Below are 21,966 nucleotides of genomic sequence, written 5' to 3' on the forward strand. Positions count from 1 at the left end.
CCACTCCCACTGATAAGCTATAAGGCTTCCCTCCAACACAGAAAGGCTTGGGGGGCTCAGAAGCTTACCAACAGTCCTGGATACAGCAAGTCTGTATCTGAACTTGACTAGTTACAGGAAAGGCAGGAAACAAGCTTAGATTTTTTTTGTTACAGAAAAACAGCTAAAACAGCAGTAAATTCAATTCAAATTGTAGTGCAGGCCAGCACACCTGAGTGTGTAGCAACACTACAGCAAATATTGTTCAAATAAATGCAATTAAATTAACAAATGACTAAAAAACAAGTGCAGAAGGCAGTAGATTAGAAGGCTACTAACAGGCAGTAATAAGTGCAGAGTAAGGGTATGTAGTAACAAGAGTAAGGTATGCAGTAACAATAGATCTGGTTATTGCAAATCAAATTACATTTCTTACTACAAGCTATTCTGGCACTTGTAAGGTATCTGTGGTCATGTCAGTAGACTCTGAATTCATCATTACCAAGTGCAAATTATCTTTGCTTCTCAGTCTCTTATAGACTTATCACTTGCCTTGAGCAAACATTTCTTATTTCTCCTCAACCCTTTATCAATTGAAATTTTCATGATAAGTGAGCTTGGCTAGACATGCTTTGAAACAACAGCTGATTCTGGCTGCTTATCATGGCAAATCTGCTGAATTCTCACCTTGCCACTGGCTTTACTACCAAAAGAGAACATCTCTACTATGAAATGCTGATGTCTTGAAAGGACAAAAAAATGCCCTTAAATTCAAAAAGGAGAAAAAAAGCATGCTTAGTTGTTTTGTTTTCAGGGAAGCAAGCTTCCCTGCACCCCCAGTGTGGGGGCAATCCCCCTCACCCCCCAGACGTATATATCCCAACTCCATGGTCAGAGAATTCTCCCTAAACAAGTGAATCATTTCCAGCACACATTTAGAAAATGGACTGGCAATGATTTCCTATGAAGAGCAGTGTTCGGCATTATGCTGTTCATGTTTTTTCCCTGCATGCTACTGATGCCCACACAGTTTCGCCTCAAGCATGTGCAAGTGATTCAAGCAAAACTATTGATTGATTCTGCCTCAGTCTGATCTCAGGAGACAGTAATAAAATAAGCACAAACATTTTGCTTTTCAGCTTATGGCCCATGAATGACTGTGCCAATAAGTAACCAGCACTTTATATATAGTGCACTATTTCAGGAACCCATCAGTAGCGCAACAGCAGTAAAAATAAAAATAAAACACCAAAGAGAATGGTCAATTGTGTGACCGAAGACTAAAAAAAACACACAGTAGGGAACACTAAAAAATGTTTTAGTGCCCTGTATTGTGTTTTTTGTTTTTGTAATATATATATATATATATATACCTTCCACATGTTTGGTTATTATATGCATATGGTTCCATGTTTCATATTCTTTAACAACGATGCCAACTTCTACATGCTTAGTCATTATATATGCTTACAGTCAGTTCTGATTCTTTAACACTGATGCTATCTTCCAAGTTTGGCTATCATATATGCATATGGTTCCATGGTTCTGATCCTTTAACAATGATGCCATCTTCAACATGCTTAGTCATTATGTATGTATGTGGTTCAATATGCATCATAGAACTTTTTAGTAGTTTTCACATGCAAAGTGCGTACAGAAGAGCTATGCTGTTGAGCATTCTCAGTGATCATCATTCAGAACTGTACTATAAGTACACACCCATAGTACATAAAAGTACAACTACATTCATGATGTCCAGAATGCTGCTTATAATGCATATCTTCACATCATACATATCTGCCCTAGTAGGAATAAAGCCAAGGGTCAACTGTTACTATTTCCAGGCAAATTCAGCTTAACATCTAATAAATTTACCTTTTCAAGGTACGATTAACATTGCCTGAAGATCCTCCTAGGAAAAAAATGAAACAAAATGTAAATAAGTAACATGTACTCTGTCCTTTCATGAGTGTATGATAATGTATTTTAGTAGCAGTCTGTCTGATCTTTAGAACTGAAAATACCAACTCATTAATAATTTACAGGCTGAAGATAACAGATATTCAGTAACAATACCGTCTCCACCACCCCCCCACACACACACACACTGACATACCTCTTACTTGTTCCTTATTGTACAGAGCACCTTGGATGTATCATTTTATTTTTGTTCTTCCCCAGTAAGTCACGTATCTTCACAGACGGTCAGTCAGTAATGCCAGGCATTAGAGTCTCATTCTTCTTTTTGCTAGTAAAGGTCATTGTGATGCCAGACCTGTGTGTTGCTGGTTTAACTTTTGAAGTGGCTTCACTCTTGATCTTGCTCCTGATATGTGCCCTGTCCCTCTTAACTCACAAATGTTTGCAGTCAGTAAATAATGTCAGGCATTAAAGCTTCATATTTCTTTTAGTTTAAAATATACTGTAACACAAACTTTCTTCAGTTAGTGTAGCAGGTTAAGGCTCTGGCTTGACAAACTGTTTTTTGTGCCAAGGGTGCAGGGTTTGGACCTCCGCCTTTTACTTTGTCTTAGAGTAATTGTAACCACATCTGTGGTGACACAGAGGACAGTTGGTTCAAAACCTGGCTGGTGTGCTGAGGCTGTACAGGGTGAACCTCCTCTGCTTTAACTGTAACATTTTCCTGGTATCTAGTGGTGGTGGAATGGGGTAAAGTTCTTCCACAGAGCTGTTTGGGAATTCCACAGGTATAGGATTTCAATATAAGCAGTATCACTGTTGTCTAGTGTTTCCCCTGCCTGGCATCTTTCATGCTGCAAACATGTTCTATTAGCTTTTTAAGTGTCTTTAGGGTGTGATATAAAGAGTATACCTGCTGTCCTGGTTTCCTCCAGTATTGCACAATTAGCTCATTGGTCTAGGGAAGTGTGCAGTATGACAGCCCCCTACACACACACTCACACGCACACACACACACACACACACACACACACACACACACACACACACACACACACGCACATTCCTCCCTCATCACCCATACACACACATGCACACACACCTACCCTACCTTTCCCATAACTATCACTTTACTGCAACCACCCAGGCAGACACAAAAACACTTATATGAGGCTACTCATCCCTCTGCATACAGTGACATATGCACGAATACACACACACACACACACACACTCTCATACACACACACACACACACACACACACACACACACACACACACACACTCTCATACACACACACACACACACACACACACACACACACACACACACACACACACACACACACACACACACACACACACACACACACACACACACACACACACACACACACACACACACACACACACACACACACACACACACACACACTCACACGCACACACACACACACACACACACACACACACACACACACACACACACACACACACACACACACACACGTGCGCACGAGCTCCACTACTGCCTTGCTGCTAAAGTCCGTGACAGTTACCTCTAAGTGATCTCACCCATTCTAGTCTCTTTACTAGACATGCAGCCTAGGAGAGCATTAAGGGGCCTGGACCAACTTCCAATTGCCCCAGACCACTTTCTGCTGAAATGAATTACTCAAGGTCATACAACAGACAAACAAAAGTTGAGGGGATTAAACCCTGTACCACAAGAAACATAGATTTTCTGAGGAAGATCAGAATTTCTCACTAAACAGGAAAACTTAACAGCAAATTTAAATATTTCAATTATCTAATGATAACATATGCAGACAAGTACCATGAAATGGTATTTATTTTTCACTAGGTTCTATTGAAAAGTATGTACACTTCTTATTAAAATTTTCATCTGCCTAGCAGACTCAGTTTTTATAGCATTTCTGTCTTATACACAGGATTTCCTAAAACAGATTCTCAGGATCTTTCTAACTAAAAAACTTACCATTTGCTGCAATATTCTGGTAGTCCCTATGGTTACAGTGGTTTCGTTTACGCAGATAAAGATATAATGATTCTGTCCAGCCCCTAAAAACAAACAATTACATTGATAAGAAAGTTAATAATACTTTTTTCAGTAGTCTTGAAACTGGACAGTCATTTTGATTGGTAAAGCTTCTGGTGATGTCAGAGCTGTGGCATCAGGTGGTACAGGAAGAATGATCCTTGTATAACTGGAAAGTATATTCATATTGGGTAGAAATTCACAAAAAAACATTCTTATAGCATCAGACAAACATCAGTTGAACCCAATATACATACAGTTAGAAATGTGTACTATAGTAATGCTTCTGACACAATGGCAGTCCATTTGCTAAGTATAACTTTTAACTTATCTACTCTCTACTCTTCTGTATGCCTCACCAATATTCGCTAATCTCAGAAAATCAGATTTAAACAAACTGGAGTCCTGCTATAACAAAATTGCAAAATTCGCTACTAACCTCCCTTACAGATCACATCACTGCACAGCACTTCATATAATAAATTGGATTGAACTACCCAATCTCCTATCCGTCAATCAACTAACTTTCATTCATTCATTCCATCTTCCACCATCCAGACAACTGTCCAGCACTCAAGAGCTTAGTGCAGCTCTACTTAAATGGCTGACCACTAAGATTCTCCAGCAAACTACTACTCAAAGTAACTAAATCTAATAATTGTAAAGGTAAATCTCTATTCTTCCACCAAATATCTAAGTCCTGGAATTCCATGCCTCAGACAACACTAAATTTAGCAACACATCTAAATTTAAACTACTGCTTAAGGAACACCTAACCAAAAACTGGCTTTGCTCCTGTACTAATCCAGGGTGATCATTCTGTCCTTCCTTGTTCTTGCAACCAAAATATCTCTTCCCTTACTAAATTCTAACATCCAAACTATCCCTTCTATCATGGAATTCCAGTTTCTGTCTACCTTTCTCAAGATCACTACTGCTCCTATTTGTATCTACCTTCTCAAGCTTCCTACAGTTCCATTATATTCCCTCCTTCTTATACTTCACCTCAACATTGCCTTAGCTATCACTGTTTAGTACATGTAACATTAGCATAGCAACAATCCACCATATTCTTTTTCATATACCATACATGTATCTCCTAAATATTTACCACCAAACCCATGATATTCATCTACTGATCAGTCATTTCTCTATGATGGCACAGGCTATTTCATGCTAGTTTATTTATTAGCTTCCTTTTTTCCCACTTTATATTACTGTCTCAGTGTTATTGTTTATGTATAAACTATTTACTACCTATATTTACCAAAGTTATGTATTCTTGATTGTTACTGATTTCTTGTATTGTTTTTAATGTGTTTTTGTACTAGAGCTTTTCTCCCATGGCCTCTGCTGAGAAAGGTCCACTGGCCCAGTCTACATCCCCGGTAAACAAATGTAAAATAAATACAATAAATAATTAATTGCTGTCAATAGCCTATGTAATTCAGCACATGGACAAAGACTGTGAGAGAGAGAGAGAGAAATCCAAGCTACTTTTCTAGCACATTCTTTCTTCTTCTTTCACTCAGACTCTGATTTACAGTCCTGTAATGGTTTGTTGCAACCTGTTCTTTGTGTACTGACTTATGTCAGCTGGCTGAGAAAGAGTACCAAACTACTAAAATACTAATTTAAAAGTCTTGTCATAACTTCTAGCTAAATTGTATGTCTATGTAGTTCCTTCTTAATAGGGTTTTGATGCTCAAAGATACTTCCAAAATAGGTAGCAGTGTATTCTAGTACTGGGAATACCAGGCCTTGGAAAAATATGTCATGAAAAGTGTACTTTCTTTCAAGGCACCATTTTATTTATTGATTATACCTGATCTACAGGCTTGAGCAGATTTAGGAGGAAGTGATAATGTCAAGAGTTTCCCTGGGAAAAAATAAAGCTTTCATGTCCTGTTGTTCATCTAGTACAAGTTGCTTGTTCAAAGAGTAGTGCAGAAGCAGTCATGCTGATTCACAAACAAACCATGGTCAGTGGCATCACTGTGGTGGGTATCACTAGTTCAAATGGTGCTCTTATGAAATATATCTGGATATTCTGGAGTTTGGCTAGCCTGGTGTTCGGTAGCAGAACAGTTATTTACTTGTTTGTTTGTTTGTCTGTCTGCTCATTGGTTATGTGGAGTAGTCCAGGGACCCCATGCCACAAGGCTATGAAATAACAACAGCAATTTTAAGTTCTGTAAGATAAAAGGTTAGAGTGTTGGATAGCTATTCATACAGTATTTATAATGTTTGTAGTAAATGAACCATGTTATATGGCAATTGTAATGTTTTATATCAAGTGGGTTTGTTAAAAAGAGATACTAGCCATTAAAAAGGTGAGATATTATGAGCTTGTTCTTCACTGGTTGATTTAAATTGTTATGTCTCTCTGCAGACCACAAACAGGTGTGTCTGGTCACATCTCTTTTGTGCCTGACAAAAAATATGATAGCACCGGTGATGATGTGAGGTATTGCCAGCTATGCCAGGAGAAGTAGGGTAGTGGATGTGTAACATATGCCACCACAGCTAGCTGGAATTTAGTAAAGAATTATATGTGATTTGAATATCAAATTGATTTGTACAGATGCTTGTGTTGAAAAAAATGTATTTGTAAAGCTGCTTGTGTTAAAATGTATTAACAGTATGCCCTGCTGGACAAAAACAAGAAATATACATGGATTACTGTAACTGTTTAAATGTATATGTTGTAAAAGAGGATAGTGGAAGCGCAGAGGTTAATCTCAATCCATCTGACTTTGAAAAATAGTAAGAAATAAAATTACTTAATTTAGGCCATAAAGATTGTATCTTACAGTTCTCAATGCAACCAAAGACAAAAAGACTGTACTAGGAAGTGCCCTGCATCGTCATTGGGGTGACCTAATTACTACTCTGGAAGAGTGGAAGTTTATAATTATTTTATGACTTCCAGGAGATGCAAGGCTTTGTGTGTGTGTGTGTGTGTGTGTGTGTGTGTGTGTGTGTGTGTGTGTGTGTGTGTGTGTGTGTGTGTGTGTGTGTGTGTGTGTGCGTGTGTGCATGCATGTGTGCGTGTGTGTGTGTGTGTGTGTGTGTGTGTGTGTGTGTGTGTATATTATTGGCACATAGGTTCTAAATCCTGGCAGTTTCCTGTAATGGGGGAGGTTGCTTGGGAACCAGAAGTCAGATGACCAGATGTATGGGATGTCATTCTGTAATCCATCACTAAAAATGATATTTTAATAGTAGTAAACTCAAAAAGCGGTCTTTGTGTCCAAACTGTCACTGATAACCAAAGGAAAGGCACAGGAAATCAGCAAGTAAAAGTTTAATGACATTCCACACGTAAAATCACCGCACAAGCAGAACCAAACAGAAAATAACGCTGCCACAATTTCCAAACACGTTTTCGTCAGTATTCACTTCTTCAGAAATGGTTAACAGTTCTAAATGTGTTGTATATATATATATATATATATATATATATATATATATATATATATATATATATATATGAGCTGTTATTTAAATCAGCCAATATAATCCCCTGCTCACTTAATAATAAAATTGTATAATTAAACAATTAAACATTTGTAAAATCAAGTTGGAGGTTGCAGGAGCAAAACAGGTCCAACTATGTAAAAAGAATGAGTATTTATTTAAAGATACTCATTCTTTTTACATAGTTGGTCTTGAGATATTCTTCTTCATTTTTTCTATTCTCTACTTGCTTTGCAAACCTCTAACTTTTTAACTAAGTGCTAGGTGACAGGCAGCATTCGTCTGGTGTATTCAGTGGTGTGCTGTTTTAAGTTTACTTAATTAAACATTTGTCATTAAAAATTAAACATAAAACAAACCCACAGGTTTCTTTACAACAATACAATATCATAAAACTCACATTTTAGTTGTAACAATTGGATAAATATTATTTGAATACTTTGTGAACTTTAAATAACTTAAAATACTTAAAAATATTTCAAAATAAAATACTTACAAATATTTAAAAAATATTTGTAAGTATTTTAAGTTATTTAAGACCATTGTAAAGTTCACAAAGTATTCAAAGAATATGTATCCAGTTGTTACAACTAAATTGTGAGTTTTATGATATTGTATTGTTGTAAAGAAACTTGTGGGTTTGTTTTATGTTTCATTTTTAATGACAAATGTTTAATTGTGTTTTATTATTGAGTAGGGGATTCTGCTGGCTGATTTAAATAACAGCTGACATATATATATATATACGACACATTTAGAACTGTTAACTATTTCTGAAGAAGTGAATACTGATGAAAACTTGTTTGGAAATTGTGGCAGCATTATTTTCTGTTTGGTTCTGCTTGTACAGTGATTTTACATGTGGAGTGTCATTAAACTTTTACTTGCTGATTTCTTGTGCCTTTTCTTTGGTTATATTTTAATACTAGTTGAGACTGAAGTCTCATGGCACTCTGTCTTTGTAACCTGATAAAGAAGGATCTCTCACTTATTTCATCATGCCTTGCTCTAGTAAGTAACCAGGGAATAATAATTCTTAAGATCAGTCAGGAAACTAAAGTGAGATTAGTTAAGTATTGTTTTTTGTAACTGTGTGAACCTGTCCACCTGTGTTATTTTTAATATTTCCTGTGATTGAAACTCTGGTGTTTATTGTAAATAAATATTTAGTATTTTCACATTCTTTTGTTATTTATTATTAACTATATTTAAACTTTTCATTGTGGATGGTCCTTTAGAGAATTTTTTAACTTTTGAGAGTACTTACATCTATTGGTGACACTATGGCCACTCCTGAAAGCCTGGTTGTTTTGTCAGCATTACTATTTGTATTAGTATTAATGTCATTCAGTATAATTGAGTACTCTTGCAAGAGCCTTAGAGTATCTTGCTTTAAGGTGTCTGGTGGCAGTGTAACTACCTTATAGTCTGGTTAGAAGGGGGCATATCTAGTAAATCTGTGCCAGCCTTTCCCAGGTGTGTGTGTGTGTGTGTGTGTGTGTGTGTGTGTGTGTGTGTGTGTGTCTGAAAAGCAAATCTCAAAGTTTGTGTGTACCAGCTACTTGGACAGGTCTCAACCCTATAGCTGTGCCAATGGGGAGTCTTATTGGGAACCTGGCGGAAGACAGATAGAGAAATACAGACCCCAGACTGAGCATGTTCCCTGTGTGCTCTTAAGGGAAATTGGGCTTGATGCAGAGAGCTGCATCTGGAAATACTGGGTATATCCATTTTTGTTCCAAGTGAATGTCCCTCTCCAGTATCAGTGATGAGGATTCAGGCTCCTTGGTTACTGGCCCAGAGAGGGGACATCACAGCACCCTTTGCACATTTTAGCATAAAGTAAGCAGTTCCTTGTAATGGAATGGTTGCTAAAGTAAATGAAACAATTTTACTGGCTAGTTTAAAGTAAGCATGTATCAGAAAAAACAAGGAGAAATAAAACAGGAGGATATTACTGTGATTCTTAAGAAAAGAAAAGAAAAGAAAAGAAACAAGCTGGGAGAATTATATACAGAGTACATAAATCTAGGGAACCAAGGTCAGATTTATCTAAGTTAACTGTATTTGTGGAAACTCAGTCAGGGAGATATTGGACTTTTTTTTTTTTTTGGACTTCATTGAATACTTTGATCCTGGGTCTCACATTAACTTCAAGGCATTAAATAGATTAATTCAGTTTTAAATTAAATTTGCAAGACAGCTGCTCATTTGGCTTATGGAATAATTGTAGGAGTCAATCATCAAGAGCCTGGACACTAGTGGCTTTCCACAGAGATCTATGCAGGAGACAGTATTATCTGTGTTGCATATTATACATGTGGAAGGAAGAGAATTAATCTGTTTGCTGATAATATTTGGATAACTAGGGCTGTACATTAGAATGGAATGAGCATGTCTGATTCAGCTTAACTGAGCAATGGCAGTTGTCAGAGAGGTGTAAATTGTGATTCAGATGCAATGATGTAAGGATACACACAGTGGGTGGAAATATTGAGGGGGGCACAGGGTTTGAGGTGAATTTGGCTATTTTATTATAACTGGTTTCAAGGTTTTTCATATCTGCTTTATGAAGGTTGGTAAAGATTTGGGAGCAGTAAAGAAGGGTGGAAAGGAGATGGGATGTAGCAGTAGCTAATCTGGCATAGTCAGTTAAATAGTGTTTTGATCTATAGAGTGAACCAAGTTTTATGTGCACTTTTTTGATTGTTAGTGCAATATGTTTATCACACTTTAGGCCAGTATCTATTATATCACCTAGAAGTTTTGTTTGTTTGACTGGTTCTATTTTTAGTGCTATTAGTGGAGAAGATAGTGAGAGGCAACGGAGTGTTAGTAATCTTAGAATTATTGAAAAAAACATGAGTTTTGGTTTTGTTGGGATTTAAAATAAGTTGATGGTCAGATAGGTAATTTTCAGTGTTTTGTAGGGCAATTTGAGTTTTTTCTTGCAGTTCTATGATAGATGGGGCAGAGCAGATGAGAGAGGCATCATCATATTGAATGACAGAGGCAAGATTAGTGGAGGTACTGAAGTCATTGGAAAATATGATAAAAAATAGAGGGGCAAGGGATGGAGCGTTGTGGGACTCTGACTATGATGGGTAGAAGTAGGGAGAGTTTATTATCCCATTTAGTGGCTTGTTGATGGTAAGAAAGATAGCTATGAAACCAGGATGTTGTACAGATATTTTATATGGCAAGGTTGTTAAGAGGTTTTTGGTATGATACTGTGTCAAAGGCTTTTGACATGTCAAGGAATGTAGCTGAGATGAGGTCACTATTATTTTTGAGGAGAATTATGGTGTTTGTGAAACTTATAATGACTGTACTGGTGCTATGTGTGGGCCGAAAGCCATGCTGAGTATTGGAAAGTAAGTTGTTTTTAAGGAAGTAGTCAAGGATTTGCTGATGTATACATTTTTCCAAGATTTTGGCTACTGGTGAGAAAATGGCGATTGTTCTATAGTTGGAGAGGTCTGTGGAGGGGCAACCTTTGTGAAGGGATATGATATGAGATATTTTCCAGAGACAAGGTACATACTGTTCAGAGACAGAGACATTGATAAGAATAGACATGGGCTAGGAAATGGATAAGGCGACAAGTTTTAGAAATATGTTGGGAAGTTGATCTGTTGCAAGAGTACATGGTTTTAATTTGCCTAGGAGTTTCTTTATATAGCTGGTTTGAATTATCTTAAGGGAGAAAGGGGTAGAGTTGAATTATGTTGGGGTTGGTATAGATAGTGGTGCATTACTGGTGGTGTTTAGTAATGTAGGTATTGAGCTGATAAAGTGGGTATTGAATTGAGAGGCTAAACATTTGGTAGAGTTGACTGTTGCTGGTGCTGGAGTAGTAGTTTTTTTCTGGGGTTTAGGAGGTGGTTTATGGTTTGCCAGAATTTTTGAGGATTATTTTGGTATTTTTGTTGACAAGATTGGAAGTACAATTTTTATTTTGTCTTTTTTGATTTGTTTTTTAGTCTGATTTTTTTTTTTTGTTGGTACAAAGTTAGGTTCTCTTTATTTTTGTTACTGTGATAAAAAATTCAGGCTTTATCTGTTTGCTTAAGTAGAAGTTTTGTTTCTTTTGTTAACCAAGGTAGATGTTTGGATTTGGAGTGAACTTTTCTAATAGGGGGCTAAGTTATTAAGTATTTCAAGGAATGCTTTGTTAAAGTACTGTACTGCAAGGTCTAGCTGGAAGAATTTAAGAGGTGACCAATCATATTGTTGTAATAATGAATTAAATATAGAGGGGGAAATTTTTTTTTATTATGGATGAAATTGAGTGAGATATTACTGGTTGAATGTATATGTTTTCTGATTAGATAGGTTGGAGAGTGATCACTAAGAGTATCAAGAAAGCAACCGGTATCATAACTTGTATTAGGTTTATTTGTCAGAATCCAGTCCAAAATAGTCTGTTTATGGTATGCTTATCTACACTGGTAGGATAGTTAATAATTTTATAGAAGTTATATAAGTTTATAAAGTTGGTGGGAGATTCGGAGGCACAGGTAAGCCAATCTAGGTTAAAGTCACCAAGTATGATTGTTTTCTGGGAAAAGTTGGTGGAAGTCCAGCTGAAAATGTGTTCAATGGTAGACAGGTTGTTAGCGGGGGTCGGTAGATAGCTATGATGATTATGGACTTATGGGAGTTAAGTTCTAAACGTGAGCATAATTTTTCAGAGTTGGGGAGGTCAGGTGGAGTGGAGTTTAGGTGTACTAGACTGACAGAGTCTTTGTACATTATAGCTCTACCAACACCCCGTTTGGCTAACCTGTCTAATCTAAATATGTTATACCTATTGGGAAGTATTTCCTTATTTTTTACATGTGATTTTAACCAGGTTTCAGTTATCACAACTCCATCTGGAGAGTACATGGGAATGGCAGCGTGGAATTCGTGAACTTTGTTCATGATATTTCTGAGGTTAAAATTGGTTATGAATAGATCAGAGCTGCTTCTTTTTGGTGCTGGATGGTGGTGAGAGGGTATAGTCTTGATAGGATTTATGATGTGACTGGGAAGGGGATGATTGGGTATGGGGGTGTGTGGCGAGTGTGGGACCTGGGTTAGGATGGATGTCAACTTGGAGTTTAATGTATAAGGGAGTAGAGGAGAAGAAGCTTTAGTTTGGAAGACTGTTTGTGAGTTTTGAGTAAGCTGTGTGTGGAGCTATGGGAGTGAATATGTCTAAATGAGAGAATTAGAGTTGTAGTGGAATTGAAAAGCTGTGGGGAGATGTGAATGTTTACTTTGAAGTGTTGTGGTTTGTGCATATAAGGCAGAGTTGGGGAGGGGTAGTTTGTATAGTGGTGGTAATAATAAGATGTAGAATGGTAGGCTAGGGTAAGCAGACTTAGTTTGGGGATCAATGTAGCGATCCCCATACTAGATTCAGCAAATGTGCAAGAGTGAAAAGAGACAATCAGTGTAGAAAATGGCCAGGTAGAGAGGGGATATTAAGTTAGAGGGCAGAGAGAGAGAGAGAGAGAGAAATAACAAAACAGACTTTACAAGAGGAGAAGGCTGTCACTGGGAGAGGGAGTCATGGAAGGGGTGGAGCACAGGTGAAGGAGGAGAGAGTGAAAGGGGAGAGAAAGACAGAAGTAAGGGGAGAGGAGAAGGATAGATTAAATGAGGAATGATACAAAATAAAAGAGCAAAGGGAGGCAGAAGGAAGGGTTAGTGAAATGAGGTCTATATTAGAACACCAAACATTCAAAATGTCGAGTGTTCTAATATCGAACCCTAACAATCGAAAAAAAAAAACAATGAACATTCGGAACAGCAAATTTTTTCCTAGGGAAAAAATTTGCTGTTCCAAAACACATACCCACAACACAAGCACACCAAACAAACAGCAATCCACACACATACACCTAAACTCTTACACCTAACCCTACACTAAACTATACATACACCACTAACTATCCACTTACCTTAACCCAAACACTAACCCTAAAGTCCGTCACTATCACACAGTCACCTCACCCACGCCCTAACCCTAACTCACCTAACCCACCCTAACCCACATGTCCACACAATCGCACACTTACCTGAACCCGACCCATAACTTTCCACCAGAGCACTGAAAATACCGAAGAAACAAAAACAGACAACCAAATTCTTTCCCTAGGAAAGAATTTGGTTTCCTGTTACTTCATTATTTTCAGCGTTCGCTGAAAACGGGTCGATATTAGAACACTCGACATTTCAAATGTTCGGTGTTCTAATATAGACCCGTGAAATGGATAGCAGAGGCAGATAGGGGGCTGGAACAAGTTGTGGTTGAGGTGAGTGAGATAGAGGGGAGGGGGAGTTGATGTGTTGAAACAGTGTCAGGGAGATCAAAAAAGTGATAACAAAGACATAGGGAGTTAGCACATTGCATACAGTAGATTGCATTTTCTGGCAAATCATTGAGGACTGAAGTCACTAATACTAACTAATGACAGACATTTAAGTTTTCATACTCTATATCCTTCAGAAAATACATAATAACCATAATTAATGGAAAATCCTACCTCTCTACAGGCATACTGTTTTATGACAGATTCTATGAATACCATATAAATGCCTTCATACCTTGTTATGCAAGGTATTCCATTTGCAGATTTGATGTATAAACAGGACTGATATTCAGAAGTCACTTGCTGAATAAGTCTGCCTCACAAGCAGTGCACTGTACAGCATGGCAATATAACAGCTAATTGTAACCTAGTGCAGCTGTTGCAGGCACTGTGGAGTTGTCAAAAGACCAGATATCTAGACTGCCACTAGGAATGATGGCCTGCTTCCATTCACCAGACAGCAATACCAGGTGCTCCTCAACCTGTGCGAACTTCTTCTGTGTTGGTGGTTTATCTTCTGTGGTGGACATGCCCCTAGTAAGGTCCTGTGCCTTATTTTTGGCATGAAATATCACATCAGTTACCCTTCACTGAACCTGGTTTAGAGTCCTATTTTGGCCACAATCATCACTAATGTCCTATAGCACTCTCTACCACACCTGCTCCCAAAAAGGCATGTCTACATTAGTTTTGGAGGGGATGCATGTGCCATGGAAGCATAGGGCCTGCAGCAACACTTTAGTCTCCTGGGTGATGATCTCTTCCGGTCAGTATTAATCACATGGGCCCATGACCAGTCATGTATACCTGTGGCTACACATGCTGATCAATGGAACTCTCTCTATAAATATATCTACATCTCTCTCTCTCTCTCTCTATATATATATATATATATATATATATATATATGTGTGTGTGTGTGTGTGTGTGTGTGTGTGTGTGTGTGTCTGTGAGTGTGTGAAAGAATGTGTGTGTGTGTGTGTGTGTGTGTGTGTGTGTGTGTGTGTGTGTGTGTGTGTGTGTGTGTGTGTGTGTGTGTGAGTGAGATTATTGTGGATGTTCCATATGACTGTGTGCTGCTCCTAACCCCATTAGGTACCCACTTTCCAGTCCCCTGTTGTGCTGTGACATTCCCTCATTTCCTATATATACTGCAGCTATGAGCATGTTATGGCACCCTTTCCTGCATTCATTTATTGAACTCCTGTAACAAACCCCCTGTAGTATGTCGACATGCATAGACAGCAGGATGACACTGGTGTGGCCCCACCTACAACCTGGCATGATGGTGACATGTATTTGTGATGTGTTCCCACTCCCACATGCAACAGTTCCTCCAGGTGTCTGTTGCTGTCTGCCATCACTGGTTTTCAGTACAGTGCAGAGATACAACACCAGGTGTGCTGTCTTTCCTCAGTATGCCTATTTAACCTGTTTCAAAATCCAGTATCCTAACAAAGTCCTGTATCCACAGTTACTTGTATTTATATGGTCTCTCACAACATGGAAATGGCACTTTTTATCATGCTAATTTGATCCTCATGGTGTAGTGGTTGCATTAATGAGGGAGTTTCTAACGGTTATCTCTGAATTATTCCTGTGGTGCACCATGCTACAAGGATAGGTCTGCTATCTTTCTTGTTCCAGAACATTCTGACACTGTGCACTATATTCTTATATTTGGCATTTATAAGACTTGGAGTGTCTCAAGTCTGTGCTACATAACAGTTTTGTAGTACCTCACCAAAGTGACCCATCTGAGTGACTATGGCTGATTCAAGCAATGAAAATTGTAGGGCTCCTGTGTGGTGCCTGATGGACAGTAAGATTTTCTTGTTTGTTCTTCAGAGTAACTTCTAGGAACTCCTGCTGTGCCAATATGATGGGTTTTTACAAGGCTGACACCTGGCATGAGCTTAAGAATGCCAGTGGCTTCACTCATTCTGTTGAGACATTGCAGGCATCACCCCAACCTGGTTAACCAGTAGGAAGCAGAGATTAGCGACAGCCAGCTAGAGTTTTACTGTAAGCATTATTTTTCACTTTCTGTTTTACAGTAGCAGAGGAGTAGATGGAGAAAATGGAATGACCTCAGAAGGCTGGCATGTGTCTTCTGGCAGTGAGATATACCAGGTGCACTTATGTACTGCATAGCTTTAGTATTATATGCAGCATCTGTGTGTATTAATGAGATTATTGTTTCAGTGTTTTTCTTTTTTTTCTGCAGGTCCAGTTGTAGTGGTTGCAGAAGAGTGGCAGTGGTTACCTAAACCTGTGTCATTCAATCCCTCTGGTCCTGGGAAAAGAGTGGATACCAGGCCTGATTATCAGCATGGGGAAGAGGTCATCCTACTGAAAACAATCTGGACAGCTTACTGATGGCCTCTGTGGTCACTGCCCAGGACTGGTGCAGAGCTAGTAACACAGAGCAGTCCCCTGTGGTCACAGAAAATCACCTACAAAGGCTGGTGATGTCTGAGGTCTCCTTCAGCTGGACACTTGCCTTACTACCATGGAGTGCCTCATTGCATGGTTGACTGAGTTACATGACTGACTGATGTGGCAACAACCATCATCCCTGCCCCATCCCTGAGTAATCCCATCTTGCTTACCACTCATATCTCCATTGTTGTTCCTGCCTTTTGTTACTACCACCCATCTTTGTGTGTGTTTAAGTTTTTTGTTAATGTGCCCCCACAACCTTACCTTCTCCCTCTATCCCTACCACAACCATTCTTCACTACCTTTCAAGGCTACTCTGTTGTCCTCTTCTTATATAAAAAATGGGAGCTTTTTTCACAAAAAAATGTGCTAATCTTCTCCTTCTAGTTATTCTTTATGGTTACCCTTATGGGTTGTCTCTGCTTGTTATTCTTCTTTTTCCTACTTTGCTATTTCCCCCTTTTCATTCATTTTTATGATAAACTTTCTAGCACTTTGCTGTGTTAGACCTCTTTGGTTTGTCTGCCACTGGGCATGCTTGGGCATGCTTCCTATGATGTCTACCACCTGCATTGTGAAAGCACAGTTCCCCACTGTGCTTGTAAAATACCTGTTGTCTGTAAATTTGGCTCTATTAATTTTCTATGTGCTATGTTTCACCAGCTACTGGTGCCATGCAAGCCTTATTCATACTGAACTGACTATGGGCACCGTCATGTTACAGGATCCCTGGAATTTAAAGCAGTGCAGCTGTGAAACACTGTTCTATGAATCTCTATATCACTTCAGACGACAGAAACAGATATAAAGAGATAACATCTGTATATTCAGGAAATGGTGGATGACTCCTGAAAGATTAATGTAGGAAGTAACTGAACAGAGCTGAAAATGAATCCCGTCATGCAGCTTAAATGTACGTAACGTTGCAAGATACAGCATGTTTGACACAAGAAGCAAGCAAACAGTCTTGTTAAGATTACTTCTGTTTTCATTGCTTATAAAATTATGGTTCTTCTACTAATGGCCGTGGCCACAGCACCGTGCTTCTACAGTTTTTTAAAAAAATGATACATTTAAGTGATTTAAAGTTAATGGAATCAGACACAATGGCTTTGCAGTTTAAAATCATGTAACACTAACTTTATTAAACTGGAATGCTTAAAGACACAAATAAAGGAAAAACATACCAAAAGAAATTAAAGAAATTAATAAACATATCCAACAAATCCTAAATCAAGTAAACATAAATAGAAATAATTCCAAAAAAAAAGACATATCTCTCAGCTGTCCCTTATTTTGCAGATCGTACCCTATTTTGCATTATATTTTTGTCCTGTTCCTTGTAAAAGTTTTAATTTTCTGGTAAATCACCGAGGATTACTGTCAGGGAATAATACTAGACATGAATGTTCCTTCTTATTTTTCAGAAAATGCATGTTGATGCAAAATCTGTTCTTCTATTAACTTTTTAATTGAAAGAGAGTAATATTTAAAAAAATTGTCCTAGATTTTGGGTCTTTGTCCCCCCATTATTGTCTGCTTTGGCCAGACTTCTTGAGAAAGAAACTGAGAGATATGCACATAGGGACTTTAAGTTTCTCAGGAGGGAGAAGAAATGGCACTTTTTTGTGGGAAACTGCGTTTTTCATATATGAAAATGAGGGTAGCTGAGGAAAGTAGTGAGGAATTTTTATGGGAAGGACAGAGGGAGAAGGTAAGGCTGGAGAGTCACACAGACAAACATAAAATGCAGAAATATAAATAATATTTACTAAGAAAAAAGCTGGATTATCTAGGTATATCAATGGTCAGTTTTAATTGTATTCATTCATTGAGTAGAATTGTTTGGGGATTCAACCTGATGAAAACATTAACTGTACCGCCATTATTTTTATATACACCAAACTCCATGACTGCATCAACACAAAAAACAGATACATTTTCTAGAAGAATGGAATTGTTGCTGCTGCACACTGTTAAATTAGCGCTGGCAGTGACTTTCTGTTCCAATGGAATGCAACGATTGGGGAGTTCATCTTCATCAAGCTGAACGCGATCAGCTATAACTCCCTCCAGTTTGCACCTGCTGAGTGTAGGGAAGCCTCAATGATGTGGGTGGTGTGTGCTGTGTAGTATTTACTCCTGGGTGCCAGTGTTCGACCACAGGGTAAACCCACATCTTCCAAGCCTTGATTATTGGTTAAGTATGCCAGAAATGTACCTCTGTTAAACACTGAGGAAAAATAATGCACTGCAGTAAGCAAGACATGGCTACTGGTGTAGCATCACATGGCTACTGGTGTAGCATCACATGGCTACTGGTGTAGCACCACATGGCTACTGGTGTAGTATCACATGGCTGCTGGTGTAGCATCACATGGCTGCTGATGTAGTATCACATGGCTATTGGTGTAGCATCACATGGCTACCGGTGTAGTATCACATGGCTAGTAGTGTAGTATCACATGCAGTCTGACTTCTTCACAAAAATTAGATGAGCCAAAATGCAATTATCTAAATGCTGAGAAGTGAGCAGAATTGAGATATTATGCTGTATAATACAATGTTTTGAGTCTAAGGATCAGACTGAATCTGACTTGACAGATGTGTTTGCTTTTCCAGAAACACTGTGTTTTGTGACCCTGTACTTTACAGTATTTCATAACATCCCAGTACAATAGCTTCATACATGAAGACAGACATGTGATAAAAGGTTGATGAACCAGAAACATAATCCCATCAACCCATATATTCAAAGAAACACTGATCATTAAGATGTGGTGTAAAGTTGTAAACAGAAATATTTAAACAAATAAACTAACATGATTGTTAACATCATTAATTAAGTATCCACAAAATAAAGTCATCAGCACAGAAACACATTTAATTATGCAAAGTGATGATGAAATCTCTAGCTTTAGGTTGTAATAAAATAATATTTATGCCTTCATCTAAAATGACAGGATAGGAACCAAATACATGGAATTACAGTGAGACTGACAGAAAAGATAGAAGAGCTCAATCTGGACATAAACAACTGGCATCAGCTGTTATGTTGATGAGTGCTGTAAATATATTTAAACTCTGAAAGTTAAGACTGGAGTTGCCAAATTAAGTGCAAAATAATAACTTACTTTCCACATTTTGCCTAATTTTTTCATCACAGCTGTACAAAAGGCAATGCTTTCTGTATAATCACACTTCCAAGGATTCATTAAAGTGCTACTATTGTGCTAAGGGCCAGCGTAAAAAGGCCCTGTTAACACAGTGCAGTATGAAGGATTTCCCTATTGTTGCCAATGCATGTATGAAAAGCGAAATACTGCATTGTGTTAACAGGGCCTTTTATGGTGGCCCTTAGCATAATAGTAGCACTTTTTCCTTATTGGCTAATTTGCATGTCAATGCATTGCAGTTAATGACCGCTTTGTGTAAGCACAAGCACCCCCGTCACTCTTCTACATACACAAGCACACAGTAAACACACACACACACACACACACACACACACACACACACACACACACACACACACACACACACACACACACACACACATATACACATGCCACATACTCAATACCACTCTGTCTCAGATTATTCAAGGATGATTTACAGTCAGTCCTAAATGACAGCCATTCGAGTGTCTCATGTCAATAATTGTTTATGAGGTCTAATAATTATCATCCCTCTCCTTGCTCAAGGTCCTTTATATATATTAAAAAAACAGCTACAGCACTAGCTTTCCACTTAGTGCAGTGGACTAATGCAGGGGTTCCTTGGACTAAGAGGGAACAGTGCAAATTAATTTCCCTCCTCTGTTTTTTTAATTAACATATTTGTAAAAATAAAGTCCTGGTGTCTAGTCGTGGTACACATGACTAATATCTTTGGTGGGAGGGCAAAGGGTTTGAAACTAGTTTAATGCCTTTTTTATTACATGCTTCTTATCCCTCATGTCTAGTGATTCCCTGACCTTTATTTTTCAATATGCGCATTTAAGGCATGCCAAATTTAGTATCACTGGTGTTTAGAGTTCTCCCCCCATCCACATCACATAGTGTTTAGGTGCCATTTAGGCATGAGTATACAAAATTCCCTTGTGGCAAGTGGTTCCTCCCAATTAATGTTAAAGTCTCTGCTCATTATTCTAGGGGTATTTGGAAGTGTGACAATAACTCCAACCCTCAAACATGGGTGCACACACACACACACACACACACACACACACACACACACACACACACACACACACACACACACACACACACACACACACACACACACACACACACACACACACACACACACACACACACACACACACACACACACACACACACACACACACACTTACTCATCTATTCATCCATACTCACATACACAGACATACACACAAGCACCTACTTGACCCCCTCACTAACTTCCCTACTACTACTGCCCAGGCAGATACTCACTCACACATACTTTCCGTCATACACTCATGCCCACACCTCCTAACCCCACCTTACCACTAAATTCCAAGCACTTAACTCTACCTTGATGGATGAATATAGCCTTTTGGCCATGTTCACTAGTGGAAAGAGTGACCATGCTAATTTACACAGCTGATTGGTGCTTGGTGTGCATAAATGACTTCCCTGAGACAGTTCTGGGGGAAAGAGCACATAGTTAATTAGCATATGCCTCTCCCTTGGATTGCCTCATTAGCATGTAGCATGGCTGTGGAGCCAGGCCATCGAAGTGCTGCATGCTTCATGCATATGCAATGTGCTAGGGCTGCCTATGAATTTAGAAAGATTATCTTGAGTAACTTTTATGAATTCCCTTCTATATGTTTCTTGAGGGCAATGCGGTTATCTTACAGATTAGTACCTTGACATGAGTGTCATCCTCATTATGCGATATTAGTAAATAACTAATTACTGTAAGCAAACACAACATCAAACAGTTTTATAAGGGGACAGGATATTTTACCAACTCCAAGACCACTCTACATTGGGGACATAAATTTTACTTTTGCTACTGTTATTAAAGTCACGACTTGTAGAAACCAGCTATTGCACATTATGTATGTTTGTTGCTGAGGTTATTAAAACGAACTCCTTGTTAAATCGGTTTTCTTTAAGCAATGTGTTTTAATTGTACAGCTGAACTACTACTTCGGAGTACTACTACAATTTCTGTACACCTTTTACTGTTTGGTTGGTTAACATAAAACAGTTTTATATATACTTATATTAACCAACTCAGAGACCACTCTACATTGGGGAATTGAATCAAGTTGGAAATAGCTTTCTTGCTTTTACTGCAAGAAGGCACTGCATATGTACTTCACCTTATAAAGCTGTTTTTGTGTTAAATTGCAAACAGCTTACTTGCTTTTACTGTTAACTTTTCAAAACCGATGCAGAAATTGAAAATATATTAGTCGCTGTTACTGTTAAGATGCAGAACATTTCACATTTGAAGTACAAACTGCCAATCATGCCAGATAATCTGTAAGATAACCGGCAATGCATCATGAAATTTTACCTTTTCAGAACTGCAATACACTGGAGAGATAGTAATGGATTTTCTTTAGGGATTTGTAAATATTTGTTTTTTCCTATGGCTTTATTCACATTATTGTGACTTTACTTCACAAAGAATAGTAATGGATATTTTCAGGGTCTACTTAAAGTGTATTGTTACACATTCCTTAGCAAATGTAAATAATCAACC

At 38.2% G+C, this 21,966-nt stretch overlaps 1 protein-coding gene across 1 annotated transcript in view; it reads right to left on the reverse strand.

Moving 5' to 3' along the window:
• Positions 1-21,966, reverse strand: part of AOAH (acyloxyacyl hydrolase) — a 1,217,970-nt gene that overhangs the window by 348,406 nt on the left and 847,598 nt on the right. Inside the window, exons 14-15 of the mRNA XM_044065645.1 lie at positions 3,899-3,981; positions 1,855-1,891 (exon numbers count right to left, since the gene is read on the reverse strand). Coding sequence (XP_043921580.1) covers positions 1,855-1,891; positions 3,899-3,981 — 120 coding nt within the window. The remainder of the gene's footprint in view (positions 1-1,854; positions 1,892-3,898; positions 3,982-21,966) is intronic.

The sequence above is a fragment of the Protopterus annectens genome, chromosome 3.part0 (assembly GCF_019279795.1).
Source record: "Protopterus annectens isolate FY-2018-M chromosome 3.part0, PAN1.0, whole genome shotgun sequence".
Classification (NCBI taxonomy): Eukaryota; Metazoa; Chordata; order Ceratodontiformes; family Protopteridae; genus Protopterus; species Protopterus annectens.